Raw genomic sequence first — 26,123 nt, 5'->3', positions numbered from 1 at the left:
CGTCTCTGTCTCCGGAACCTCCGGTCTTAGCTCCGACCTCGGACTTTGACCCCACCTCCACTTATACCCATTGTATTGGTTAGCTCATTCCATTTTATTAGGTTTGCCAATATTCCGGAGTTTAACTTCCGAGTTCGGACTTTCCGGACTTACCTCAGACCTTGCAACTATTGCATTGTCCTATTCAACTCCGCTATTCTCCCTCATTCCTATTTGGGCTGCTGCTTCCTTCCTATTCAGTCAGCTAGCCATTCCCCACTCCCAACCTCCTTCCTTCCTCCTTGGGCCTTGGCCCTTCATTCCTCCTTTGAGAAACACCATTGAGTCAAACCCTTGACCCTCAGTGTTGTTCCTCTTTCCATCTCCCTTTGTCTCCTTTCGTCCTACCCTTGTTCCTTTTGATTCCGGACCCCTCCTTATATACAATGTACCTAGTAACTTGTAACCTCAGTCCGAAATCGACTGGAATTCCCCCCCAAGAGACTTTCCCTCTGCTAGATCCGAAATTAGGGACCCCCAGGACAACCAGCAATGGCACAGCGCTCCGCCTGAGTCGCTGAGGCCGAGGTCCTTCCATGCTAAGTCTCCGATTCCATTCTGGAGTCGTCCGAATCCCCGCGTTCTAACAGACACGAACACCAGGTCCCCATGACCCCTCTCTATGGCCCACAGCCAAACCTGTGAACAGCCCTGTCCAGGGCACAACTCTACTGTGGGTAAGAAAGTGAGAAGAAGGTTAACTTCTCACTTTCCCACAGTGGTCCCAATATGGTGAAAGCTTCTGGGGATACCCAAAAGTCACATGAGGAATGGGAACCGGGCCCAGAGCATGCAGTGCGCAGAGCATGCAGGGCAGAGCACACATGCAGGTCTGGGTCCAGGCTAGTCAGGGTGTGTGCCCTGACAGTGACGAAGGAGCAGAGGTAATCCAGAAGGACTGGAGGTGGTGGGGGGTGATGGCCATGGATGGATATGACAGTAACCTAAAAGTTGGACATACTGGGAATCAAACTCCAGTCCTCTGGATTGCAAACTCAGTGTGCACAGCCATTACACCATACACCCTGTTAGGCTGAGGTGGTTATTTCAACACCACATTGGTGAATGCAGTCATGCAGATATAGTCATCACCAATGCTGATGTTCCTGACATTTTCTGTTCATATAGGAGAGTGAGTAGAGAGGGAGCTGGTAAGTAATGGAAGACAGACTGCTTGTGAAGGTTTCAAAGAAGTTATGGGCATTCACCCAAGCTTGATGAGTCAGAGGAATATTCAAAGTGGGTGATGTTGGTCTTGTTGCCAAGGCTGTTCCCCAGCTCATCAAGAGACTCAAGAATTAACACAAAGATAATGCAGCATCTTATGGGAACAATAATGAATATATAATGAGGCAGTCCGTACATTGGAGGAGCAACTACGGTAATATTGATACAATAGCATCTGAGTCACCTGTGCTATGAGGATGAAAGAAATAGGTCAGTTACAGCGAAAAACGAAATATCGTAGAAAGTGCAACAAGTGAAAACCCTGATTTGCTCAAATTGGAAGGTTGTTCCTGACTCACGTGCCACTTGTCACATTGGGCTGATAGAATTCATTTGTTCATTGAGTTAAATATTGATAGAACAATTGTTTTTAGTGGATTGCAAGTTGGGTGTTGTGGCCCACATGCTATGTATGCCCTATTCAGTCATTTATGGCCAAGGTGGCTCCTCAGTTCAATTCACTGTTGCTTCTTTCTTTGTTGCCTTTTTCTTCATGTTCAAAGTCAATGGTTACATAGGCTTTTTTTTTCCAGTCCGCTCTATACTTATAAAAAAACTCCCAGAAGCATTTTGTAGTATTGGTTGGTGTTAGACACTGGTCCGGGGTCGGCACCGAAGGTCGCTGATGCGGGCCACTATAGGCCGCAATGGCTGTGATGCCGCGAACAAGGCCTGGGGTAGGGCATTTGGCCTCAGCAACTCTAAAGGGAGTGCTGTGCCCCCTAGCTGTCTCTTGGCCCTCATTTCGGACTCACTGGGGTTGCCTTGTTGGGGTCAGGACTTAGGGGTCATGGTCACATCGATATTAGAGCTAAGGTACAATAAAGTATCATACAGGATATATATAGGAGGAAGAAATGAATGGAAGCGGACCCGGGCCGGAGGCCGAAGGGTCCGGAAGCAAACAAGAATAAGGAGCGGGGTTGGCCGCATAGTGGCCGGCAATGACCGAGGGTCAAAACAAACAATAACAGATAAATAAAGGAAAGAGCGTAGGGCTGCGATAGCGGCGATGGTATCGTAGCGGCGCCGGACTCGGAGTTGGGCCGGGGTCGGGCGCGGGAATGGTAGCAGCCCTGTAGGGGCCAAGTGGGCAGGGTAGAGGAGTCGCGCTGGGCACGGTGCCGGAGGCGGACTGGGGTGGGAAGGTTGGTGCAGCAGCAGGGGGTTGGCCAAGTGTAGGGGAGCCTAGGGGCAAGTGGGGAAGTGAGCAGGGAGTCCCCAGGGAGGATAGGGCTGAGGTTGGGACTCGCGCTCATGCTTGCATAGCGGGAACGGGCTCGGGCGGCATCGGGACGGGCAGGGAACAGGCCGGAATGCACGGCCGTGACAGTTGGTGAATACTTCATCGCCATTTTTGATGTGGAAAAAAAAAAGAGAAAAAAACTACTTTCCACAACGCCAAATCAAACCAACACCACTTGAAATGATCCCCAAGCTAGACAGAGAATATAGCCACTAGTTCACCATAGCACTGTTGCTGCAGCCCAACTCTGATCAGTTATAGAGATCTAACACGGAAAGTGCATACAGCCAATCCACTTCCACATGCTCCTCAGCTGCACCCCTGCATGTACCTAGCCCCTCTTACATTCCCTCTGTGGGGCTTTGTGAGCCCAAACTTCGATATCATCCCATTTCAACATGATCGAGCAACAGCAGCACGTGAATCAGGGTAACTTCCAATTTGAGCAAATCAGGGTTTTCGCTGTAATGGGGGAGAAAGCTCGCTTTTCAGTCACATGGTCCTTGGTCAAATAAGGAAAAAACATTTCGTCAGCAAAAGTGACAACTTTTATGTAATTTCGGGAGGTGAGAGTGACTCTGCTGTACAGGTAACCAGTCAGAAAATCACCCTTCAGGAGAAATTTTTCGATGTGACAAACTCTACTGTTTCCAGAAAACGACCTCTAAGCATTTAGAACGGTGCAACCAAAATACCTCCATTGTGATGTTAAAAACCAAAGGAATGAATGTCTTAGGTCGAAGGTAGAAAAACAGTGGGCCCTAGACCAGCTGACCGGCGCCAACAAAAAGATCCCGCGTGATGAGAGTGGGATTCGAACCCACGCCCGCGAACGGACCAGAAATATAGGGATCCTTAATCTGGCGCCTTGGACCAACTCGGCCATCTCACCCGCAGCTAAGAGTTCCTTGGGGGACGACTAGGGAAAACCAACACGACCCTTGGGGCATATGACCCAAGCCTCTTGGTAAAATCAATTCCAGGCAGTGTGGACATCAAGACAAAAAATTATAATCGCCTCGTTCATTGCTTCGAGGCGGTTAATTCTGCTCGTTTGAGATCGAGTGACATGACATCCAATTTCACAGTAGTGTTTGTACGTGTGGGAAACTTCAAAATCTTGAGCTGCGGGTTCGGGTCATTGATTTGTGGCTGTGGAGACGAGAACCACTTGGCTCATGCCAGTCGTGCCATTGCATTCTCGGGCTCGAGCTATCATTGCTCCAATAAAAGGTATGGATAGGAATCCCCATTCTCCCTCTGCGGCGTGAAAGCCTCGTTTCCTGACCGTTGGTATAGATCTAACGGAATCCAACCAATATAGTGAACGCTGAAAGTGTTGATTCGGTCACACAAAGGCACTCGGGGTCATTGTTAAGTAGATAACTCACCCTCCGAACCCGCCAACATAATATATGATGGAAGGATCAAATCGAGCCCATTGGACGTCCTGATCAATGGAACGATATGAGGCGACACAAAGCCGATTGGACGTGGGCTTACTTGAAATGGTGACTTCCCTGGTATCCACGAGGTGGCATCTGGGTGTCTGTCAACATAGCATTCTTCCAGGCTGTCGAGATCGTTGTCTGGTCCCACAGCACTGACTGAACCGATGAGTGCTACACGGGGCTTTGATACTGGCGACAGTGACAAGGGTGCCCGGATTGTGAATGTAGCGGCGTGTGTCGGTGAGGCCCATATATTGGTGGCACTCTGTGAGATATTAACGAGGATGAGAGCTAGTGAGCCATTCGGATAACATGGAGCGTAATACTCCATAAGTGCGAATGGTGCACCGGGCACTTCAGTAGCATTTGACGGCCTTATAGTGGCGAGTGTCCCGAGAGATTGAGACCCGACCAGTAGTCGAGCATTACGTGCTAACCATTCAGCACGCTCGTTAGTGACAGCCAGTTGCCGTGCGACGGAGTACGAAGAGAAAAGTAGAAGCATATCACCTGCATCCTCAAGGGTTTCCCTCGCACGGCAGAAAGCTGCCGAGTAGACAGACCACGTAACGAAAGTCCGCCAGAGCATGTGGCTCGCGTAATCTCTCAAGTAATCCTGATCGTTCGGGCCCGTGTGAGAGCGAACAAAGCGAACACAGGACAAAGGCGGCTTCGAAAAATTTTTTTTTCCATAGTTTCTCACGCCCACGTGGTAACGTTCTCCTGCTCAGATGCCTTTCTTTGCGTACTTCTCTGAAGCGTGTAATGGAACACTGCAGACATCCTGCTTGCTCGTTCCAAACCTGTGCTTGCGCGTCGTAAAGATGGACATGCTTCGGGTGTGGTACGATTCGCGTTGGGGTTTTGTAATTTAGAACAATAAGAAAATTGGTGCGAGGCCATGCGTTGGACAATAGGCTACTTCCATGGATACACATGAGAACCCTTAGTCTGCCACTTGGTCTTTTGTCTTGTGTCCCTTTAAGAGTCTGGTTCGCTCGCAAGTTGATTCATCACTCCCCTCTTTCCCCGCTTGCCTTCGTTAACGTCGTTGACACGACCTCTACTGCCTTTCGCTTGCTCAACTTCTTTACAAGTCTGACCTGGTGCCAGCTAGACTCTCATTATAATTCGAAAGCACTTGACCGTGCATACACTTCTACTAGAACATCTCTTGAATTTTCCGTGAACGATCAACCAGAAGATCATAATGCTACCTCCACGAGCCTATCTGTTCATTGCATTGAACGCTGCCCGTGCGCTTTCTCTTCTTACGCTTATTCTCGTCTTCAGCTCGTCGAGTACGTGCTCCCACTTTCGCGCCACCGCGGCCGTATCCTGACGTCCATTCTAGTTGTCACCATGGCCGGGGATATTGCGGCCATTCGTCGGAGTCCAGCAGACCTATCACAACATAATAGCACTATCTCCATCAATGGGACCGACTACATTTTTGATTGCGATTATCGGGAGAACAGCACGTATGTCAACTCGTTTTACCATCTATGGCTGATGAGTTGCTAATTTAGGGTTTCAACGCAAGTGTCCCAATGCAGCCTGGTGGATCCATGTTTGCTATTATCAACCACATTTTCATCATCTTCCAAATCATCCTGCTATTCATGTCCGAGATCTCTTGGCCAATGTCTTTTCTTGACAATTTTATCCCTGTCCTCGGCACTCAACATGGTGTCGGCATACTAGGATTTATGCAAATCTTGTAAGTCACCTCTACTCGTCTTTTCAATCCCAAAAACTGATAATTATGATCAGCATCGGCGCTGCTGTACTCTCTCACCACGTGGGCACTTTTGCTCTTGTCTCCGCCTTCTTCCTCTTCGCTATCGGAATCCTCAACGTCCTCCTCGGCCTCACCTTCCGCGCCTCCATCAGAACCAAACGCTCACTCACCTCATGGCGCGATCGCGTTCCCGAACTTCCACGTTCCACATCAGACTTCAAGTCAGCCATGTCTGGTAAAGGCTCAGGCGTCTTTGGTGCCGCTCAAAACGTCTTCGCAAACGTCACGGGTTCTTCCGAAAAAAATCAGGAGCCTGGTTCACATCCCGGTTATGGATTCGGAAGACAAGGGGAGAAACAGGCTGGGTTGAAAGGCTTCTTGATTTCGAAACCCGTTGAGACATTGCCTCGATATGCGGCTAAGCCTGGTGCACCATCGAGAAATAGTTCAAGGAGTTCGAATCGAAGCTCCGCCGACTCCACCGAAATCCCTATCCAGGACCCCCCTAAGGCCAATAGGATCTAAGCACTTGCATCTGCGAATGACGAATGGATGAAACGGCTTGTCACGAAAACCACATTTATCTTGATGATCTGGTCATCGTTTGGAACACATTGTTTGTTGTGTGATATTGTGATGCGATGCATCGTTTTTTTTCTCTATATCTCACTCTAATTTGCTGCCTGTGGTGTGGCTGCCTTGGGCACTCTCCCGTGTGTATAATTTCCCCTTTTGAAGCGTTGAAATACAACAGCTCTATCATACTGTGATGACAACAGACAAAAGATTTATGTGCTAATACAGGGGGAGTACGGCAAGCTCCATGGCATTGTCCGATATATGCATTATTGCAACTCTCAGGCTGAAGCAACAACAGTTGCCAGCCTACGGGCCTTCAACAAACTGAAGCAAGTGGTCTTGTTCACTTGCGGCTTAGTTCACCTCGCCACTTTTTTTTTCTGGCCGCTACTTTATGTGTGGGCCAAATTCAGTCAAGTACATACTTGAACGAAAGAGACCAAATCGACAACTGGGCCTTGCGCGCCTACCGCACCGTCCCAGAGGACTCAGAGAAAGACAAAGTCCAACTTTATCCGCACGCTCATAGCGGGTATGCAGGATTAGAAACAAGTGCTTCCCCCCAAGGAGACACCACGCTCCCAAAGGGTTTGAATATAACACTCTTAGATCTTCATTTCATTCCGGCCACAGTGTGCCAAGGCACATAGGGTAAAGGCCCCTCGACGACCTATCATTACTCATCTAGCAAAGTCTCGATATTCGGTCAAAAAACCCTCGAGTCCATGACGGTTCCAATTGACTCAGTTGGGCCGTTTACACCTCTCGGTGGGCCGTGCGTATAGTGGTCCATTTATTTTCCTGGCCCCAATTGCAGGCTTCGACGTGAAATCATGGGCCATCAGTTTGATGTTCAGGAAGTATTTTCCCTCCATGACTTTCCCCCATTAGCGTCAAAGTGCAAAGTGGAACCCGAACACATGTCCGGAAAGCAAGCGACTCCCCCCCCACCAATGTGAGGGACTGGGGCTAGAAGATCAGGACCTTGCAAAAAGCAAATCAAGGTTGCACCTCTTATAGTTAGATAGAGAAATCACCCTTTATTTTCATTTCCCCACTTACGTCCGTGACGATCCAACTTGACGAACTCATGGCCATCGATGGGGTGCCTTATCTCCTAGCGAGTTTTTAACGGGAGGCATGCCGTGATAGGGAAGCCGCAAGCCGAAGAAGGGGCAGTGGCCCAGAAATTATGCGATTTGGAAATGGCTTAGTCTTATGACGGCTGGCAGAAGCCGGTGCTGGTTTCGTGTCATCTCTTCTGGCCCCCTAGCCTGGAGCTAGGTGTTCTTTGTGCGCGTACACTTTCCCCTCTGAGGCATAAGTATATCAGGCCTGCTGGGTCTGGCCATACAATGGCCATCTCATTTCTGGACGTCGTCCTAGCCAGGTTTGGTAAATACATACCACTTTATCTGCATGGATCTGCATGGGGCCCCGGCACAGACCCGTCGTGAGCCTATCAAGGAACTTCGAGAGCGTATCCTAATGATTAACTTTACTCCGGAACAATTCATTAGCGCCTTGATTGACTCAATCTGGCTTTGGGGTGTCCTAGTGCTTGGGCGCAAGACGCCCCAAGTTTCAACCTGTGATAACTCTGCGCCATCCCAAGTGCTGGTATTTTTGCCTCTCCTTCCCATGTCTCTAGACTGAACGTCCCTGAAAATACTACGATTCTATTCGTGCAAAGTTCGACTGAGGGGACTTAGAGGGGTAACAGCCTCAATTTCAAGGTGGACATTACCCGTCCGCAATCTCGGAAGCGATCTATTTCTGTCCAGAAACTCCGATACTTGACCGAGTTTTGTGAATAAGCCTATGAGGGCTACTAGCGGGAATTACCTCAACCCAGAGTCGTTACAATCCATGGCGCGTAGTGATGCATCCTCTAGCTTAGACCGGGCTAGATTGTATTTTAGGCGCAAATTGTCGATTGACTTTCACACTGGCAATGACTCGACCAAGTCAAATCCTGGGATAAGTCAGACCAGATATCATCATACCATTACATTGAATGTTATGACGTTGGAACTAAAAAAAAAAAAAAAAAGTAGGAGTTGCAAAAAAGTCTTCACTAACGGTTTCCTTCAGCAGGACCGGCCGATTTGGCTCCGGGCCCCGACAACCAAAATTTATGTACATAGTTGCTGTCCAAGAAGTCCTTTTCTTCCACGATTTTCCCATCAGCGTCGAAGCGGAGCCTGAACACGTGTGAGGAAGCGAGAGACTTGCCCGCGAGCGAGACAGACCGGTGCTGCAATCAGAATGCTTTAGCATGGTTTCTTAAGAGGCTTAGCAAAAGCAGCCAGAACTATAGTAGGAGACGCACCCCTAAGTTTACATAGAGAATCACATCACTCTCGTTTTCTACCACCTCTGTGATAATGTACTAGATGAAAAATCAGTGAGCGCTTAGTAGCATGCACACGATTGGCTAGGCTGTGTCACCTCGGCGTTTTTCGTCCATTTCCAGATAACATTCTGGAATGTGTCGATAAATTTGGACTTGTTACACTGGCTCCATCCCAGGGCGCTCAGAGACTCATCCGGGAGTGGAGTCCAGGTGAAATTATCCGTGCAACACTCATCCAAAGTGACTTTCAAGGTTTCATACGAGTATGAAGTACGAGCTTCGAGGAGACGGAGAGCAGTTTTCAAGTTGGGGGATTGATGATCTTTGAGGGTGGTAGCGAGAGGGGCGGCGAGTTGAACGGGGGCCATGTTGCGATAATGAAAGGTCCAACACACCAAGCTCTAGTGTGGGCCCGATAAGTAGCCAGGGGAACCATGCGGACAGACTATGCGCCGCCAACAGTATTGACTTTGGCGAATCTCGCCTTTTCGAGATATATAGGCAAGCATGCACCCATTACTCCATTACTCAGGAATTGATTTTCCCGAAGAAGTCGTCGTTCATCCTAGTCGGTCCAAGTTTAGATAATCAAGATACAATATTCCAAATCCTTTTTTGTTCATGTATTGGAAATATGCGTGGCCCAAGGCTAGATGAGTTCCAATGAACTTCGAATGGCTGGCTCCGTGAATGTTCATCATGACATATATAAACTCGAGATACAGCAGCTCGAGCATGTCCGAGGGATGCTGGAGCAGCGATCAAGACCACCTCAAGACCTCCCCACCTTTAGTCGGTAGTTTCGGGAAACCAGATTATTTCTCCGCTCAGAGTGAGAAAGGGATGAGGTGCGCAGTGGGATTCAGCAGACGGTGCGGCACCTCTTCAGCGCGGTGAAATGAGCTCGCCCGCCACGCCACCCATCCTGACTCGTGTTTCTCTCGGCCAAGGTTGTCGATTCCCAGCACGCCAGGTTTAATGCCCACAGCTGAGCGGCGTCTGAAATCACAACTCAAAAAACCACACCGCCGCAGACCCTACCAGGTGCCTTCCCCGTCAAACCACCGGTGTGAATTGAAGCAGGGGCAATGAGCAAACGGATGTAAACTGGTTATCATCCAGATGTACACAATGTGCCGACCTCCCCAAGTGTTCAGCACCAGTGTGGTCAGAAACTGAGGCTTGAGGCATTATTAATCATGCACCCGTAGAGACATGGCCTCAAACGCAGCGGTGGCGGCCGTCCAGCCGATCGATCGATCTCAACCGATTCGCTCGTCCGTGACCCATCCTGTCACGGGCGCTTGAAGGAGAGAAGCGTTCATGTGGTCCTGCATCCATGCTATGTGGGTTCAAGGAAAGAGAGTTATCGTGCCACTGGTACATAGATAGTGCTTTGCAATTCCATCATATACTTACATAACTTACATATAAAGAAAAAACTTTAGCAAAGAGACGCGTCCCGTTGAGGAATAGAAATGGTACTACAGAGGTTCGTGTGAGTCATTACATAATTGGTCAGTTGTAGCCAGCTTCGGTGCCGAAGCACTAGCCCCCTTGGCCCTTCTTTTACGCGAACACAACCTCGTTCCAGTCATGTCCCTCCAAACCCTCATTCTGGACGTGCTGATCGAAATCCTAAGCTATATCGAAGTCCGCGATATCCTTTCCCTACAATGCGTGAGCTGCAGATCCACGACTCTGTCTGCTTGCTCACTTCCAGTTGAACTTGCAGACTTGCAAGGGTATCGGAAGAGTCACTCAGCTTCACACCGTGTGGAAGAACGTTTTAGAAAAGCACATAATTCCCTCTGGCCAATCAATTTCGCTACCGTCTAATGTCCCTCTACCTGACCAATCCGCACTCGATCTTAAACGAGCAGCAATATATGCTGCGCGTCTAGAACACAACTGGACATCTGTAACACCCAGGGTTTTCGCACATACACAATTCTACATAGGACCATCGCGAGTTAATAGCACATTCTTCATCCCTGGTCACAGCGGAAAGTATTTGTTGACTGTCAGTGGTGGCCATGAGGTGTCGATATGGTATCTAGAGCCAGATCTTGGAAGATCCTGGAAGATACTTGACTGGAATGTTCAGGGGACCGTTATCGATGCGGTTCCTAACAGTGACGGCTGGGCTCGCGCAACAATGGCTCTATCACACACTTCAGACCGGTTGCGTTCTTCAATTTCTTTTTCTTCCAAGTGTGAGTTAAATGACTAATTTATTCCAGACATTTATGCATCACCCTGTACAACCTGGCCTTCTGTGATGATGGGGGAGGACGCCCAACAGCCACCTACGAGCAGATCTTTGAGGGCAAACTCCCTGGTCGGTTGGAGATTCTTCGTGGAAACCTTATCGGGATGTATAGGAGGTTTCGCCTCGGAGGGTATCTGTTCAATTATCAGAGTCAAGTGACGGTCGAACTTCAAGGCGCAGCAGCTCAACCTGTCAGTTAAAGTCCATCATTACTTCTCATCTCGACCACGAAACTCATGCAATAGTTCCATCGAATAGTATGGCCTATGTTTGGCGATGGAAGTCCTTAGTAATTGCGTCATAATAGTTCAGCCTCTGAGCATCAACATCTTTGCGTTGCCTGAAATCGCGCGGGACACTGAACCTCGACCAGGGGAAGCAAGGGTATTCCAAGCACAACATATTTCTGCTGCCCTCTGTCCTGAAGACAAAGTATGGAGCTCCGCCGTCATCATTCCCTACTGTGCTCCCTATCCAGCGCAACGTGAAAGTCCTCCCTCCCAGCCTATCTCCATCCTCATTCACGAACAGGAAATAACGGAAACCGTAGACACCCTGAACCATTTCCTCGTCTATGACTCACCGGGGTACTCCCCTAAATCATCTGTTCTCCGTACTCGCTCCCCAAATAACCTGCCGAGCACTGGCAGTTTCACCGAAACCACTCTCTATGTAGCTCAAATTCGTACCAGTATGTATCCATATTTTCTCCTCGATGTTGTGGCTTCTCCGACAAGCGGAAGAGGGCTATGGTTAGCATGGAGGAGTCAATCGTCGGTCGAGCAAGTCGTCCTCTTTAATGCCAGTGGCGGCGTTATAGATGATTCGTCATTCAAATTAAGTGATATTGGACCATTTGATGATAAAGAGTCTACTCGAAGGGGAGCGAGAATCGGAGCTGAAGATATAGTGGACGCTTTCAGGGATTGTGCAGACTTTTCTTTGGATGATGGGACTGGGCGGGTTGTTGTTACTAGTCATGGACAAGTTCGCATCTTGCAGTTCGGGATCGCGTGAAACCAATGCTGTAGTACGGTAACAACTACTGGTCCGTCCCATAATCCCATTAGGGCTAAGACTTCATTCTGAATACTAGGCAGGTTTATTCTGAGTCGTTCCTCCCTGCGCAGCCCAAGCCCGTCTTCTTGCACAAGCTGGCAGGCACATGCCATCCAGCCTGAGGGGCGCGAACTTTAGCGTTGGTTTTCTGCCTGAAGTAGATATTCTATAGTGGCATGTTTTGCATCGTGCATCGACTGGTTTGGCTCAGCTAGGCCAGTGACTCCTAGACTAGCCATACTTCGCGTCATCCGTATTTTATGGTTCTTCAGTTGTCGGTGGCTCGACTTCCGGCGACTCCACATATGGCTTAAGGCCCTGGTTCCACTGTTTGACATCTTTCCGGGCTTGACATACAGTGCGACGACTCACGTTGTTGAGGTTGCGGTGTCGTGTTTCTATTCTTGGTACTCTTGCTACCAAACTATGTAATTTGTGCTCTATTCAGCGCGCTCGCTTATATTATAAAGCAGAATTTCTGGTTTTTTTTTTGTCTTTCCTCAGCTCGCGTACAACGGAACTGAGAGTGTATTATGTTATCATTTTAATATTTATGCTTAACAGGCCCAGGCCGCCTGCATTTCAACTTTGCCCCTCCAGAATGACACCGTGCCGATCGGAATGTCTGTCATTCGTGGTGTTCCTCCCCTGCGGGTGTGTGTCTAAGATTGACATTTACATTCGCACTCAGTTCCGACTCGCCCAAAAGATACAACGGGCTCACAGGGGTATCCGAAACGTTAATTGTCAAGCTTCATATTCTGTAACAAATGTTGCTAGAAGTACTGTGTCTAGCTGTGTGGAGTTAAAATGAACAGGGCTGTATGCCTTCTTGTCTCGAAAGTAATTCGGCATCTGTGGAACTGCACATGCCGAGCTTTCTGCGAGAGTGACACCCGAATTGGCCCCTATGCAGAAAATATTTGGGGTTCATCAGCTGCGGTAGTAACATATATGTCGGTGGAGCATCTGAAACCCGATCTTAGAGAGTCACAGGAGACACTTTAGAGGGAATTTCGAATGCAGCATGCAGTGCAGTCCTCACTGGCGATTGTGGGGATCGTGGGTTGCACGATAGCGTTACTGTATGCCAGTGACTCGCCAACTAGTATAGTCTTCAGGGTTTAATTCTAACTCCGAGCGATCGGTTCCACGGGTGTCTTACACGATCCACACAACCTAGTTCCCAGCATAGCTAGATATATCATGCACGCCTGCCTACGAACCAGCCTCCAGAACTGAATCGACTGACGGTCCTTTCACGGAAACTCAGGCAGGTTCCCAGCCTCTTAGAAGCCAAGCCTCACTTCAGAAGATATCTATTTATTAATAATTCCCAGAGGTAAATGCGTCCAGTCAACGACCTGCTTTGTTGGCTGGAAGTAGCCATGCATTCTCAGCTGAAATGCGATGCCATTCCTACACTCATCGCCATTCTCACTTTATGAACCTTTACAATACCCCATTGTTTTACCACTGTACTCATTCTCAAATGCAGTGAAGTTCTTACAACTTACACTGACATCATACATCCGAAGGCTGCAGTTCGACTAGTTTAAGCGAGCCTCGGTACCGAAGGAGTCTTTTACGCGAACACGACCTCGTTCTAGTCATGTCCCTCCAAACCCTCATTCTGGACGTGCTGATCGAAATCCTAAGCTATATCGAAGTCCGCGATATCCTTTCCCTACAATGCGTGAGCTGCAGATCTGTGACTCAGGATCCGTCTACTTGCTCACTTCCAGTTGAACTTGCAAACAGACTTGCAAGGGTATCGGGGGAGTCACTCAGCTTCACACCGTGTGGAAGAACGTTTTAGAAAAGCGCATAATTCCCTCTGGCCAATCAGTTTCGCTACCGTCTAATGTCCCTCTATCTGACCAATCCGCACTCGATCTTAAACGAGCAGCAATATATGCTGCGCGTCTAGAACACAACTGGACATCTGTAACACCCAGGGTTTTCGCGCGTACACAATTCTACATAGGACCATCGCGAGTTAATAGCACGTTCTTCATCCCTGGTCACAGCGGAAAGTATTTGTTGACTGTCAGTGGTGGCGATGAGGTGTCGATATGGTATCTAGAGCCGGATCTTAGAAGATCCTGGAAGATACTTAACTGGAATATTCAAGGAGTAATTAGCAATGCGGTTCCTAACAGTGACGGCTGGGCTCGCGCAACAATAGCTCTATCGCACACTTCAGACCGGTGCGCATTCTTCAACTTTTTTTTCTTCTGAGCGTGAGTTAAACGAATTCCAGACGTAGATACATCACCCTGTACAACCTGACCTTTTGTGATGATGGGAGAGGACACCCAACAGCCACCTACGAGCAGATCTTCGAGGGTGAATTCCCTGATCGGTTGGAGATTCTTCGTGGGAACCTTATCGGGATGTATAGGAGGTTTCGCCTCGGAGGGTATCTGTTCAATTATCAGAGTCAAGTGACGATCGAACTCCAAGGTGTAGCAGCTCAACCTGTCAGTCATCACTTCTCATCTCGACACGAAACTCACGCCATAGTTCTATCTAATAGTACGGCCTATGTTTGGCAAAGGAAGTTCTTAGCAATTGCGTTATAATAGTTCAGTCTCTGAGCATCAGCATCTTTGCGTTGCCTGAAATCGCGCGGGATACCGAACCTCGACCAGGGGAAGCAAGGGTATTCCAAGCACAACATATTTCTACCGCCCTCTGTTCTGAAGGTAGTGCATGGAGCTCCGCCGTCATCATTCCCTACTGCGCTCCCTATCCAGCGCAACGTGCAAGTCCTCCCTCTCAGCCTATCTCCATCCTTATCCACGAACGGGAAACAATGGAATCCGTAGGCACCCTGAACCATTTCCTCGTCTATGACTCACCAGGGTACTCCCCTAAATCGTCTATTCTCCGTACTCGCTCCCCAAATAACCTTCCGAGCGCTGGCAGTTTCACCGAAACCAATCTCTACGTAGCTCAAATTCGTACCGGTGTGCATCCATATTTCCTCGATGTTGTGGCTTCTCCGACAAGCGGAAGAGGGCTATGGTTAGAATGGAGGAGTCAATCGATCGGGCAAGTCGTCCTCTTTGATGCTGGTGACGGTGTTATAGATGACCCGTCAGGAAAATTAAGTGATATTGGACCATTTGATGATACAGGGTCTACTCGAAGGGGATCGAGAATCGGAGCTAAAGATATAGCGGACGCTTTCAGAGATTGTACGGACTTTTCTTTGGATGATGGAACTGGGCGGGTGGTTGTCGTTGCTAGTCACGGACAAGTCCACATCTTGCAGTTCGGGACCGCGTGAAACCAATGCTGTAGTATGGTAACCGCTACTGGTCTGTCTCATAGTCCCCATGACTTCATTCTGAATACTAGGCAGGTTTATTCTGACCCTGCGCAGCCCGGGCCCGTCTTCTTGTACGAGTTGGCAGGCACATGCCATCCAGCTTGAGGACCGCGAACTCTAGAGTTGGTTTTCTGCTCGGAGCAGATATTTTACCGTGTCATGTTTTGCACCGTGCTTCGACTGGTTTGGCTTAGCTAGGCCGGTGACTCCTAGACTAGCAGTACTTCGCGTCATCCGCGCCATCTCAATATTATGGTTCTTCAGTTGTCTGTGGCCCGACTTCCTGGCGGCTCGGCCTGGGTGACTGGCTTGAGACCCTGGTTCCACTGTTTGACATGTTGCCGAGCTTGACATACGCTGTGGAGACTCACGTTATTGAGGTTGCGGTGTTGTGTTTCTATTCTTGGTATTCTTGCTACTACAAAGCTAAATGTTTAGCGTGCTCGCTTATATTACTTATAAAGCAGAATTTTTCTAGCCTGTCCCCAGTACGTACAACGAAACTGAGTGTTCACGCTAGGATTCTAATATCCACACCCAACAGCTGAGTGAGAGTTTTCCTGCATTTCATCTCTGTCCCTCGAAAAGGAGTTTGGAGTTGGACAAAAGTGCCCGCTACACAATATTCCGATGTAAACGAAGTTGGTATTCTAATAGCAGGTGAATGGCATGTAGCGATAAGGGAGATTGAGATCTTGGCTGTATTTTGGCACTGCCAAGAGAAGTGTAGAGTTGGTGCGGTTTTGCGAATACCCTCACTGATGACAACGTGTCCATGGCTGGGTAGTGGGGATTCTTCTCTTCCAGCTGAGAACATCGGGACGAGTGGGAACTCATATGTGCATATAATAGTGGTGGAAGTGACCCGCCAAGGACAGCGTGACGGACGCTTGTGGCGGCATTCTGCGCTAATGAATTTCGCGAATACTAATTGATTCCGGGGTCGCCTTGCTTGATCTGATTACGTTTGAATCGATCTCAACTCCTATACCGAGTGAATAACGCATTGTTGTTGCATTGGACCCACTTCAGGCCGCTGGGCTCGTGTGCACATATATGGCGTTTCTGTCATCATCGGGTCATGGCAATGTACTTGTGGGAGCCACACATGCACCCAACATCCCACGGCTCAACCCACGGCCGAAGGAGAACGTTCAACGCGCAGCAGAACACCGGCACGACAGGAGTCAGAATGCCCAGCAGGGGGTCACTGTCATATATATCTCCGCCGTAGGGCTCAATTGTCAGACCCGTACATCCTAACTAAGGCTGAATATTTGGAAGTCCCAAGGCCCTGCCTTTCCCTTTCTGGCTGAAACTTCATGTTGTCTCTTTGGCCGGGGCTAATCCGGGGGAGGACTCTCGCTGGTTTCGCTATTATACAATATGGGACCTTGGCTTTTCTCTGAATTCTTTAGGATAGTGTGGGGACCAGAGCCCAAGTGTCCTTTTGTGATACTCTGCGCCGTTCGATTGCCTGTATTCAGCCCACCACTCCCATACTTCCAAATGTCTCTGATCCCTTCAATATACTAACTCTTGGGCACCAATTTTCTATTCCGGCCACAGTGAAAGTCTGGCTGAGATATCGACCTCAATTTTTAGGGCGGATGACCTATTATTACTCGTCTGCAATCGAAGGCAGCTAGCTGTTCAGGAGCCTCAGCGCTCGGCCGAGATTTTTTGATTCTGTGTCGGTTCCAAGTGGGAATTAACTGCCTCCAGATCCGTTTTGGAGGTGTTCTTCGTGTGTTGGTCCATTCTTACTGGGAATAGGTTCCTTTCGAGGTGAAATTATACTAGGCAGCGGTGGGCTGAGTCCCCACCCCAGCAACAACTCAATCAAGCCGACGTCAACAGAGTCATAGGATGAATCAAACCAGGCATGCATCATATTGTACATTGACTGTTACTTGTTGGAGCCAAAAATGGGACTGCGATCTTGCTAATGGTTCCCTACGCGGGTCTACGCCCTATGGTTCCCTGGGGTCCCGACCAAAAGAAATCATGAATTATTTTAGTGTCCAGGAAGTATCTTGCCTCCACAACTTTCCCATCAGCGTTGAAGCGGTTCCTGAACACATGGTGGGAATTAAGCGACTCCCCCGCCAATGTAACAGACTGAGGCTGGACCAAGACTCTTCAGCATGGTCAAGACATTGTATGGCAGCAACCGAAAGACGCACCGGAATGTTTACCCAAAGAATTACATCGCTTTCGGTTTCCACTACTTCTGTGACAATAAACTAAACGAATTAACGGGTCGTCAGTGGGTGCTTATCACCTGCACAATGGGTGGAGCTGCGCACCTGCAAGCCTTTTATTCCTTTCCAACCAAGATTCTGGATAGCCAGGCTGAATTCTAACTTGTTGAGCTGGGTCCATCCAAATACGCTCAATGACTCTGGGAGTGCAACAAGCGCAAAGTCATCCGTGGTGATCTCATCGAAAGTGGTCTTCAGGGTTTCATCCGAGTATGAGGTATAAGCGTCGAGGAGCCGTAGAGCGGTTTTCAAGTTAGGGGATTGATCCTTGAGGGTCGCAGCGAGAGGGGCGGCAAGTGGCATGTTATGATAGGGAGCACATACTAAGGGCTTGAAATCCTGGCAGTTATATATATGCATGTTTGATTCAGAAGATCCGCATTTTCCCCCAGCTTTCAGTGCCCCACATGATGTATGGATTATACATGATAAACCAAAGGCTAGAAGCCCAGCCATGAATGGCGTGAAAACATCCCCACTAGACAATATCCCGAGGCGTTGTGTTGTGGTTCGTTGGAAGAAGATCGGATTGTAATTAGGGATTCACCTCTGATAGCAAATAAGCAGACCCGCTGGTTGGCCCGAGTTGGTACTGCCTCGACTGCACGTACATATATGACAAATAATGCTCGGCTCGAGGGTCCGCCACATGGGAAGGCCTATTCGCCTGGCCGGCCCGATGTCATAATTTTATCATTATCCTGGCATCATCAATGTTAATATCAATCGCGCCAATATATGGGGAAACACAACATTGAGGTTCTTTGCAAGGGGACAGAGGTCTAGGCGTGCATCACCACATGGCTACTTTTCTACGAGTCGGTGTGCTTCAGCAATCCTCAGATCTGAAAGACGTGTCATAGTATTAACAGCTGGAACCTTATTCTAGGCAACATATCCGGAAGATATCGCTTTCATCGCATAAGTTTTGCGTCAATCCTGGTTATCTACTAATCAAATGGCGGCGTCGGACATGCTCATTTCATTTTGAGTCATCTGATTCATCGTCTGCCCGTAATGGCATAGATGCAAGGGCACCGTTCGCCACCATGCTACTGGGTGCACGTTGGCAGCCGCTGCCGAAAAATCCATCTTTCAGTGACGATCCAATTGAACATAGCCAAAGTAGTAGGATATCATCGATCGACCAACCAATGTGACCTTCGCATGGCTAATCATTTTGTTTGAGAAAGGCAAGTTTCCATTGCTTCTTCCAGCTACCAATTGGACGCATGATTTTTAGGAAGAACAACTTGAAGCCGTTCGTGCGATTCGAAGTTTCTGAGAAGAGCTGGAGTCGTTTCGCTGCTGCAAAGTGGGACGCCCAACTCAAACTGCTATGTACATTGTGGTCCAATTTCCTGACGGGGAGAGCACCTGTGGGGAATGTTTAAATGTTATCACTCACGCAAGATAACGGAGAGCCTGAGTGGGGAGTATTGCAAAATTAAATCGCTCTGGGAAAGATGCTTCCGGAATCACGATACTATCACATACTCCCGTGAAGCAAGGAATAATGAGCGAATGGATCTAAACCGGTCGCTATCTGAGACACGGCTTGAGAAGTGATTAGGAGTTGTTGTTGTTGATATCATATTTGTTACCCCGCGGTCGCGTTGGCACGTGACAGAGCGGCATATCCCACTACATTACATCTGTACATGAGGGGACTTTCACAACGTGGAGTGTCGTCGGGTTAGTAGGGTCGGGGTGACGGTGTCCTCTGGGGTCTGGTTTCGGGTTGATTTGGTTCGTCTGTGGATGGGGTTACTCCCCGGGCTCAGTGCTGTCACGATGGGTGGTTTTCTTGAAAGTTTCGGTCGATGGGAACCGAGGTACGATCGGGGGTAAGTCTGGGTCTCTTATCGATGGCGTGCGACTTCTTTAGGTACTTTGCCAGCCTGAGGATTCCTTTCGGTCTCCCCATCAGCACCATGGGTCTGGTCTGCCGTCCGCTGCCCAGCAGGTGTCGAAACTTCCTGAGTTGCGGGCAGTTTTGTAGGATGTGAGTCCGTGTCTGGACCGCTGCGCCGCACTGGCATTCTTGGCTCTCTGTATGAATGCCGAAGCGCTGGTAGTATTCCCCAATGTGCGCGAAGTGATTAGGAGTGGAAGGTATATACGGATCGGGCTGACACCACGGCAAATACCGGGAAGCAACCTAGTCACCAGACCCAGACATAACAGTTTCTACCCTCGTCATTGCTTCATGGCAATGTACTTATGGGAGCCACACATGAACCCAACATCCCACGGAGGCTGAAGGAGAACGTTCAACGCGCAGCCGAACGCCGGCACGACAGGAGTCGGAATGCCCAGCAGGGAGGGTCACTCTCATATATGTCCGCCGTAGGGCTCAATTGTCAAACCCGTCCATCCTAAGGCTGAATGTTCGGAAGTCACAATAAGAGTCAACGTCCAGCCAAAGGCCTTGCCTTCCCCTTTCTGGCTGATATTTCATGTTGTCTCTTTGGCCGGGGCTAATCCAGGGGTTCCGCTACTATACGATATGGGACTTGGACTTTTCTCTGAATTCTTTAGGATAGTGTGCGCCTCGGGCCCGCGCCGTTCGAGTGTCCATATTCAGCCCACCACTCCCACATTTCCGAATGTCTCTGATCCCTTCAATATGCTTGGGCACCAATTTTCTATTCCGGCCAGTGAAAGTTTGGCTGAGGCATCGACCTCAATTTTAGGGCGGATAACCTATATTACTCGTCCCGCAATCGAAGGCAGCTTGCTGTTCGGGAGCCTCAGTTGATTTTTTGAACCTGTGTCGTTCCGAATGGGAATCAACTGCCTCCAGATTCGTTTTGGAGGCGTTCTTCGTGTGTTGGCTCATTCTATCTGGGAATAGGTTCCTTTCGAAGCAAAATTGTATTGGGCTAACTCCCACCCCAACGACAACTCAATCAAGCCGACGTCAACCAGTCACAGGGCGAATCAAACCAAGCATCATATTGTACATTGACTGTTACTTGCTTATTGGAGCTAGAAATGGGACTGCGGTCTTGCTAGTGGTTTCCTACGCAGGTCTACGCCCTATGGTTCCCTGGGGCCCAGACCAAAGAAAGTCATGTACAAACTTGGTGTCCAGGTTGTATCTTGCCTCCACAACTTTCCCATCAGCGTTGAAACGGTTCCTGAACACGTGGTGGGACGTGAGCGACTCCCCTGCCAATGTAACAGACTGAGGCTGAACCAAGACTCTTCAGCATAGTCGAGGCATGGTGCAGCAACCGAAAAGACGCACCGGAATGTTTACCCAGAGAATTACATCGCTTTCGGTTTCCACTACTTCTGTGACAATAAACTAAACGAATTAACGGGTCGTCAGCGGGCGCTTATCACCTACATCATGGGCGGAGCTGCGTACCTGCAAACCTTTTATCCCTTTCCAACCAAGACTCTGGATAGCCAGGCTGAATTCTAACTTGTTGAGCTGGGTCCATCCAAATACGCTCAATGACTCTGGGAGTGCAACAAGCGCAAAGTCATCCGTGACGGTCTCATCGAAAGTGGTCTTCAGAGTTTCATCCGAGTATGAGGTATAAGCGTCAAGGAGCCGTAGAGCGGTTTTCAAGTTAGGGGATTGATCCTTGAGGGTCGCAGCGAGAGGGGCGGCAAGTGGCATGTTGTGATACTAAGGAGCACATAGGAGCTTCAGATCCTGGCGGTTTTATGCACGTTTGACCCAGAAGATTCTTTCAATGCCCCACATGATGTATGGATTGTGATAAGCCCGGGTGACGATAAGCCAAAGGCTAGAAGCCCCGCCATAAATGGCATGGAAACAATCCCACCAGACAATATCCCGAGACGTCGTGTTCTGGCTAGCTGCAAGAGGATCGGATTTTAATTTGGAATTCATCTCTACTCAAAATGTCGATAGCAAATAGGCCAACCCACTAGTTATCTCAAGTTGGTACCGCCTTGACTGCACGTACATATATGGCAGATAATGACAGCATGACGCCCGAGGGTCCGCCACATGGCCACATGGGAAGGCCTAGTCACCTGGCCCAGCTAGCTGTCACATTATCATGGCGTCATAATTAATATTATCGATCGCGCCAATATAAACCACGCAACACTACTCTTTATAAGAGAACAGAGGGGTCTAGGCGTGCAACACTACACCTACGGCCAGCTCGCTTCGCCCCGAGTCGGTGCGCTTCGGCAATGCAATGCTATGCAAACGGCTTTACTGCTAATGTGTCATAAGTAGCATTCAAGGCTGGAACCTTATTCTGCCGGTTCTAGACAAGAAACGATCCATATCCGGAAGATTTCGTTCTCATTACATAACTATTGCGTCAATGTTAGTTATCTACTAATCAAATGGTGACGTCGGATGATGCTCATTCTATTCTGAGTCATCTGATTCATCGTCTGCACGACCCCGTTCGCCGCTATGCATTGTGTTACTGGATGCACGTTGGCAGAGGCCGCCGAAAACGCCTGCTTTCAGTGACGGTCCAACATGGCCCAAGTAGGATATCATCCGAGACCGACCAACCAATGTGACCTTTGCATGGCTGATCACTTTGTTTGAGAAAGGCAAGTTCCCTTCTCCCAGCCACTGATTGGAAACATGATTCTCAGGAAGGAGTCCACAGAGGGAATTAGTGATGCGTAAAAGATCATCTTAACCATCGTATAATACACTCATTTTTAACACGATTAAAACTGTGTTTTACAATGTGGTCCATTGCATTTTACCAGGATTCTTTTACCACGTTAAAGGAGGTAGATGACCTGTTTTTTAATGATTCTCCACCACGATAACGATTGTAAACGGTCAATTTACAAGGGTGCATTTTGTAATTTACCAGTCGGATTTCGTCATTTACAATATTGTTAATTTGGTGAAAAACGTGGTTATTTACAACTACATTTATGGCGATATACAGCGGAGACTCTAGGTTACGTTGCAATGAATAGCAGTCATTGCAAGTGAGGAAATGAACCGAGTTGAGGTGAGCAAAAGACAGAAAGGTCAATTCGAGGAGTGACGAAGAAGACCCAATCCGGAAAGCATAATGCAGGATTGAAGCCTTGGGCTCACGAGAAAAGTACGGAGTTGAGTGCGAGCAAGAGACGGGTAGCATAAAAGTCGAGCATCAATTCGATTTTGATGAGGTTGATTTGACAGAGCATAACCTAATGAAAGTGGAGGAAGTCTCGGGCTGTGAATAAGACGGTAGAAGATACCATAAGTGAACTTCAACCCTTGCGCACAACTTCGCGAGGCAGTCTTTCCTTCTGAGTGGGCCAGGTTAATCGATTCAGACTTTCTTCTGTTGTGGGGCCATCATAGTGACGGCCACGGGGGTTCTTTTTTGGCAGTACTAGTAGAGGTGGTTGTCATCGGGCCTTGGTCATTATCATCGCTTTCGAATTCCAGTCGCGTTTTTTGGTTACTAGCACAGGGGGAAATTAGCAAGGCAGCAGTGGGGGAAGAGGTAGTTGGGAGATAAACTAATGAGCGTACATGGGGCCAAACTACGCCCTAAGCAGATGCACGAGCTTTTCTACCACAGGTGTGACCCTTGGGTAACATAGATTCCTGTTTGCTGTGAGAGGCTTGACGATTTTCTAAAATAAATAAATAAATAAATGCTATTTCTCATTCACCAATGAGTTAAAGACGCGTAAAGACGCGTTGAAACACGTCCAGATGGAAGCCATTCATGGCATCGCTGTCAGTGAGGCAGCATGCCCAGTGTCCATATTCATAAGTACTTGCCACTTCTGAAAAGAGTAGCTAGTTGCATAGCGAAAGGATAGTCAAATTGGGAGGAAATGAGCAGGTTGCAGAACGTGTATGGTATGGTGGAGAGGATAAGGCACTGAGTGGAATGGAAACTGCCGAGAACAACTTAGTCCGATTTCAGTCTAAGCGCCACAGTCTCTGCCCACCTACCCTTACATCTTTAAGTGCCAGCTTCCATACTTGGGGCTCCTCGCGACAAGAAACATTCCTGACAATTCCACCCATCGCAAAGTCTGTTGGAGGAACCGTGTGCTATGGGAGGCCGGACGAGTTTTCGTACAGCCACATTCCCACATCCGGGTGAGGAACTCGCCCGGACAGCCACATTCCCGCGGTAGCGTGACTACTTAGTCACAACACCTTTTCTCTTTTATATTATTTCGGACTAATCCGTGCCAGGCCACGGACATATTCATTCATTTGAATTCATTTCCTTTTCCCTCAGTTCTTCACGCATATTGGCTGAGACTGAGTCATTACTCATAGTCCAGCTCCGAGATCATAAGTCGCTCATTAACAGGTTATGAGCCCAGAGTGCTCAAAGATCTCAAACCAAAGAACTCCCGCTTCGGATTCCAATATGGACTATAACGCTTTTGATTGCATTACTAGAAACTCCGGATCACTCAGACATGATGGTTCAAATTGGGAGTTTTGGAAGTATCGCATGGAGCTCATACTAAAGAAGCGGAAATTGCTTACTCTCGCGGAAGGAGAAAGGAAGCGGCCAGACCCTACCATCCCTGACAACACTGCTTCAACATCTTTACCTCCTCAATCACCGCTTGATCAATGGGATGATGACAACGGAACTATTCTACATATAGTTACAAAGTCCGTTGATAACAAACTCAAATCCCTACTGGAGGGACTAACATCGGCAGCCGAAGCTTGGAGCCGATTAACAACCCATTTCAAAACTCGCACCCATTCCACTACCAGCCATACCACACAATCCCCTATTCCATCTCAGGATAATTCACGGACTTCAAGGAAGTCGCCCCTGAGTCATAAACCGAAGTCAGCCAACTCCACGTCAAAATCTTCCGAGAGGCCGAAGTGCCTAAATTGTCGAAAATTCGGACATGTGGTGGAAGTATGTTGGGCTGAAGGGGGTGGAGCTGAAGGAGTCAGCCCAAAGAGGAAGAAGCCGAAGGGACAGGGAACTGGTGAAAGGTCTGAAGGATTAGCCTGGACGACAAGACAAGATTGGAAACAATCTGAGACTCACCAAACCTATACTGCACACTCGGATGAGGACACTCTCCGCACTCGCAGAAGTTCCCGACATATCCATTTCATCATCGACTCTGGAGCATCGTCACATATGACAAATGATGCCTCCCATTATTCCTCTTTCCATAAACTCGAAACCCCGACTCTGATATGGGTAGCCGATAATCGTTTTATTGAGGCCAGCGGCATCGGAAATATCATTGGAAAAGTCCACCTGAATGGGAGAGACAAATCGATAACATTCCGCAACGTTTTATATGCACCAGAACTCCGGGATCCCCTGCTATCGACCACCAAGCTTTGTGACGCGGGGATAAACACGATTTTCAACAAGGAGGGTGCAACGTTGATCCGATATAGAAAACCGCTAGCAAAGGCAAGCAGAAGTGGGAATATATGTCCACTATTGGTGGATGTCGGAAAAGCTGAACTTGCGCACTCAGCTTCAGACAGCGATGCCGAGTTTACCCAAACTGGCAATATCGAACATGCGCAGGTGAAGGTCGATTCTAGGGAAGGGGGAATATGGAAATGGCGAGTAGGTGATAAACCTATGGGCATTGCAGGATGTCAGAATGGTGATTTAAGGGGGAATGAAGGTGCAGAAGTTAGGTATAACGCACCACAAATCACCAAACCAACCGGAACTCGCCCATCTATCCATCATAATTCATCCCAATCGACGTCTGGGGCTTGCGCGAAGCAGCCCATCACCTCAGAGAACTTCCCCCATCGATTGAATCGCTCGAACTCCAGTAAATCGTCCGTTACCTCGGATGTTGGTCCTAAAGTGGAATTGGGCAGAAATAGCCCAAAGGACCATTCGGATTTGATGCGAGAGGCTTGCATGATGCAGCCTATGACCACTGGTTCTACCCCCCGTCGTCCTAATCGCCAGAACCAAAGAAAAATGTCCAGTGGGTCAGACACAGACACCGGAGTGGACTCAAGCCCGAAGTATGCAAGACATTTCCCCGAAACATCTTCAACGGCATCTTCAGTGGGCGAAATCGAAATGAGTCCTTCCGTGGGCGATATGAGTGAGGACGACAAGCCGTTATTGTCAACCCCAACGGCAAAGAACAGCGATGAAGTTTTGCCATCGGCTGTAGACTCGCGGCCTGATGATATTGAGCGAATGGAAGAGAATGTGAATGAGTGGAAGAGAGGGATATGGATATGGGAAGGAGTAGAGAGAGAATCTAAGGGCGTTAGAAGACGTCAGAACGGCGATTTAGAGGGGGATAAAGGTGCTGAGATTCATGAGAGTGGAATAAGCGCACCGGAAATCACCAAATCGACGAAAACTCGCCCATCCAACCTCCAAATTCCATCAAAATTGATGCCAAGCGCTCGCGCGAAGCAGCGCATCACTACAACATCCAGTTCGCATCGACAAAGCTGCTCAGACGCGAGTAAATCATCCACTAGTTTGGATGTTGGTCCCAGAACGAAATCGGGCGAAAATGGCCCAGAGGACCACTTAAACACACCAGATTCGACGCGACAGGCTAGTACACTGGAGCCTGAGACTAACAAG

At 48.6% G+C, this 26,123-nt stretch overlaps 8 protein-coding genes and 2 non-coding genes across 10 annotated transcripts; 4 read left to right on the top strand and 6 right to left on the bottom strand.

Annotated features, from left to right (window-relative positions):
* Positions 1 to 991: 991 nt before the first annotated feature.
* Positions 992 to 1,065, bottom strand: EI90DRAFT_t256. The gene has a single exon. It is a non-coding gene; the product is annotated as a tRNA-Ala (tRNA).
* Positions 1,066 to 3,311: 2,246 nt separating this feature from the next.
* On the bottom strand, positions 3,312 to 3,404 carry EI90DRAFT_t255. The gene has a single exon. It is a non-coding gene; the product is annotated as a tRNA-Leu (tRNA).
* A 185-nt stretch (positions 3,405 to 3,589) lies between these two features.
* EI90DRAFT_3086331 (pyridoxamine 5'-phosphate oxidase-domain-containing protein) lies at positions 3,590 to 4,430 on the bottom strand. Its single transcript, XM_039062193.1, has 3 exons — positions 4,016 to 4,430; positions 3,904 to 3,962; positions 3,590 to 3,842 (listed from the first exon to the last, which is right to left on the bottom strand). The coding sequence occupies exons 1-3, from the start codon at positions 4,292 to 4,294 to the stop codon at positions 3,728 to 3,730; spliced, it is 453 nt and encodes a 150-aa protein (XP_038909150.1). The 5' UTR covers positions 4,295 to 4,430; the 3' UTR covers positions 3,590 to 3,727.
* Positions 4,431 to 5,173: 743 nt separating this feature from the next.
* Positions 5,174 to 6,229, top strand: EI90DRAFT_3147411 (uncharacterized protein; the record flags this gene model as incomplete). Its single annotated transcript, XM_039065528.1, has 4 exons — positions 5,174 to 5,264; positions 5,318 to 5,444; positions 5,507 to 5,683; positions 5,737 to 6,229. The coding sequence occupies 4 exons, from the start codon at positions 5,174 to 5,176 to the stop codon at positions 6,227 to 6,229; spliced, it is 888 nt and encodes a 295-aa protein (XP_038909149.1).
* Positions 6,230 to 8,360: 2,131 nt separating this feature from the next.
* On the bottom strand, positions 8,361 to 9,007 carry EI90DRAFT_3134392 (uncharacterized protein; the record flags this gene model as incomplete). The annotated part of the gene is made up of 3 exons (XM_039064666.1): positions 8,361 to 8,540; positions 8,616 to 8,675; positions 8,735 to 9,007. The coding sequence occupies 3 exons, from the start codon at positions 9,005 to 9,007 to the stop codon at positions 8,361 to 8,363; spliced, it is 513 nt and encodes a 170-aa protein (XP_038909148.1).
* Positions 9,008 to 10,235: 1,228 nt separating this feature from the next.
* On the top strand, positions 10,236 to 11,928 carry EI90DRAFT_3021559 (uncharacterized protein; the record flags this gene model as incomplete). Its single annotated transcript, XM_039057672.1, has 4 exons — positions 10,236 to 10,319; positions 10,375 to 10,823; positions 10,883 to 11,102; positions 11,170 to 11,928. The coding sequence occupies 4 exons, from the start codon at positions 10,236 to 10,238 to the stop codon at positions 11,926 to 11,928; spliced, it is 1,512 nt and encodes a 503-aa protein (XP_038909147.1).
* A 1,492-nt stretch (positions 11,929 to 13,420) lies between these two features.
* Positions 13,421 to 14,453, top strand: EI90DRAFT_3158879 (uncharacterized protein; the record flags this gene model as incomplete). The annotated part of the gene is made up of 3 exons (XM_039066204.1): positions 13,421 to 13,666; positions 13,732 to 14,180; positions 14,234 to 14,453. Coding segments are annotated over exons 1-3 (753 nt in total), but the record flags the coding sequence as incomplete, so codon positions are not given.
* A 2,718-nt stretch (positions 14,454 to 17,171) lies between these two features.
* On the bottom strand, positions 17,172 to 18,146 carry EI90DRAFT_3086315 (uncharacterized protein). Its single transcript, XM_039062192.1, has 3 exons — positions 17,617 to 18,146; positions 17,494 to 17,553; positions 17,172 to 17,434 (listed from the first exon to the last, which is right to left on the bottom strand). The coding sequence occupies exons 1-3, from the start codon at positions 18,025 to 18,027 to the stop codon at positions 17,264 to 17,266; spliced, it is 642 nt and encodes a 213-aa protein (XP_038909145.1). The 5' UTR covers positions 18,028 to 18,146; the 3' UTR covers positions 17,172 to 17,263.
* Positions 18,147 to 20,427: 2,281 nt separating this feature from the next.
* EI90DRAFT_3158877 (uncharacterized protein) lies at positions 20,428 to 21,423 on the bottom strand. The gene is made up of 3 exons (XM_039066203.1): positions 20,948 to 21,423; positions 20,825 to 20,884; positions 20,428 to 20,767 (listed from the first exon to the last, which is right to left on the bottom strand). Exons 1-3 carry the CDS (start codon positions 21,203 to 21,205, stop codon positions 20,597 to 20,599), a joined length of 489 nt encoding a protein of 162 aa, XP_038909144.1. The 5' UTR covers positions 21,206 to 21,423; the 3' UTR covers positions 20,428 to 20,596.
* Positions 21,424 to 24,014: 2,591 nt separating this feature from the next.
* On the top strand, positions 24,015 to 24,734 carry EI90DRAFT_2944702 (uncharacterized protein; the record flags this gene model as incomplete). Its single annotated transcript, XM_039055317.1, has 1 exon — positions 24,015 to 24,734. A coding segment is annotated over one exon (720 nt), but the record flags the coding sequence as incomplete, so codon positions are not given.
* Positions 24,735 to 26,123: the final 1,389 nt, after the last annotated feature.

This window comes from Cantharellus anzutake, assembly GCF_015039405.1.
Source record: "Cantharellus anzutake strain C23 chromosome Unknown EI90scaffold_118, whole genome shotgun sequence".
Classification (NCBI taxonomy): domain Eukaryota; kingdom Fungi; phylum Basidiomycota; class Agaricomycetes; order Cantharellales; family Hydnaceae; genus Cantharellus; species Cantharellus anzutake.
The sequence above is the reverse complement of the archived record's forward strand: the minus strand, read 5'-3'. Positions and strand labels throughout refer to the sequence as shown.

Coding starts and splice junctions, on each gene's coding strand:
- EI90DRAFT_3086331 (XM_039062193.1), bottom strand. CDS start 4,294: ATGGAGTATTACGCTCCATGTTATCCGAATGGCTCACTAGCTCTCATC. Junction 3,963..4,015: donor CAGGGAAGTCACCATTTCAA/GTAAGCCCACGT, acceptor TCCATTGATCAG/GACGTCCAATGGGCTCGATT. Junction 3,843..3,903: donor TATGTTGGCGGGTTCGGAGG/GTGAGTTATCTA, acceptor CAACACTTTCAG/CGTTCACTATATTGGTTGGA.
- EI90DRAFT_3086315 (XM_039062192.1), bottom strand. CDS start 18,027: ATGGCTGGGCTTCTAGCCTTTGGTTTATCATGTATAATCCATACATCA. Junction 17,554..17,616: donor AAGGAATAAAAGGCTTGCAG/GTGCGCAGCTCC, acceptor TAATTCGTTTAG/TTTATTGTCACAGAAGTAGT. Junction 17,435..17,493: donor TTCTTTGGGTAAACATTCCG/GTGCGTCTTTCG, acceptor GTCTTGGTCCAG/CCTCAGTCTGTTACATTGGC.
- EI90DRAFT_3158877 (XM_039066203.1), bottom strand. CDS start 21,205: ATGCCACTTGCCGCCCCTCTCGCTGCGACCCTCAAGGATCAATCCCCT. Junction 20,885..20,947: donor AAGGGATAAAAGGTTTGCAG/GTACGCAGCTCC, acceptor TAATTCGTTTAG/TTTATTGTCACAGAAGTAGT. Junction 20,768..20,824: donor TTCTCTGGGTAAACATTCCG/GTGCGTCTTTTC, acceptor GTCTTGGTTCAG/CCTCAGTCTGTTACATTGGC.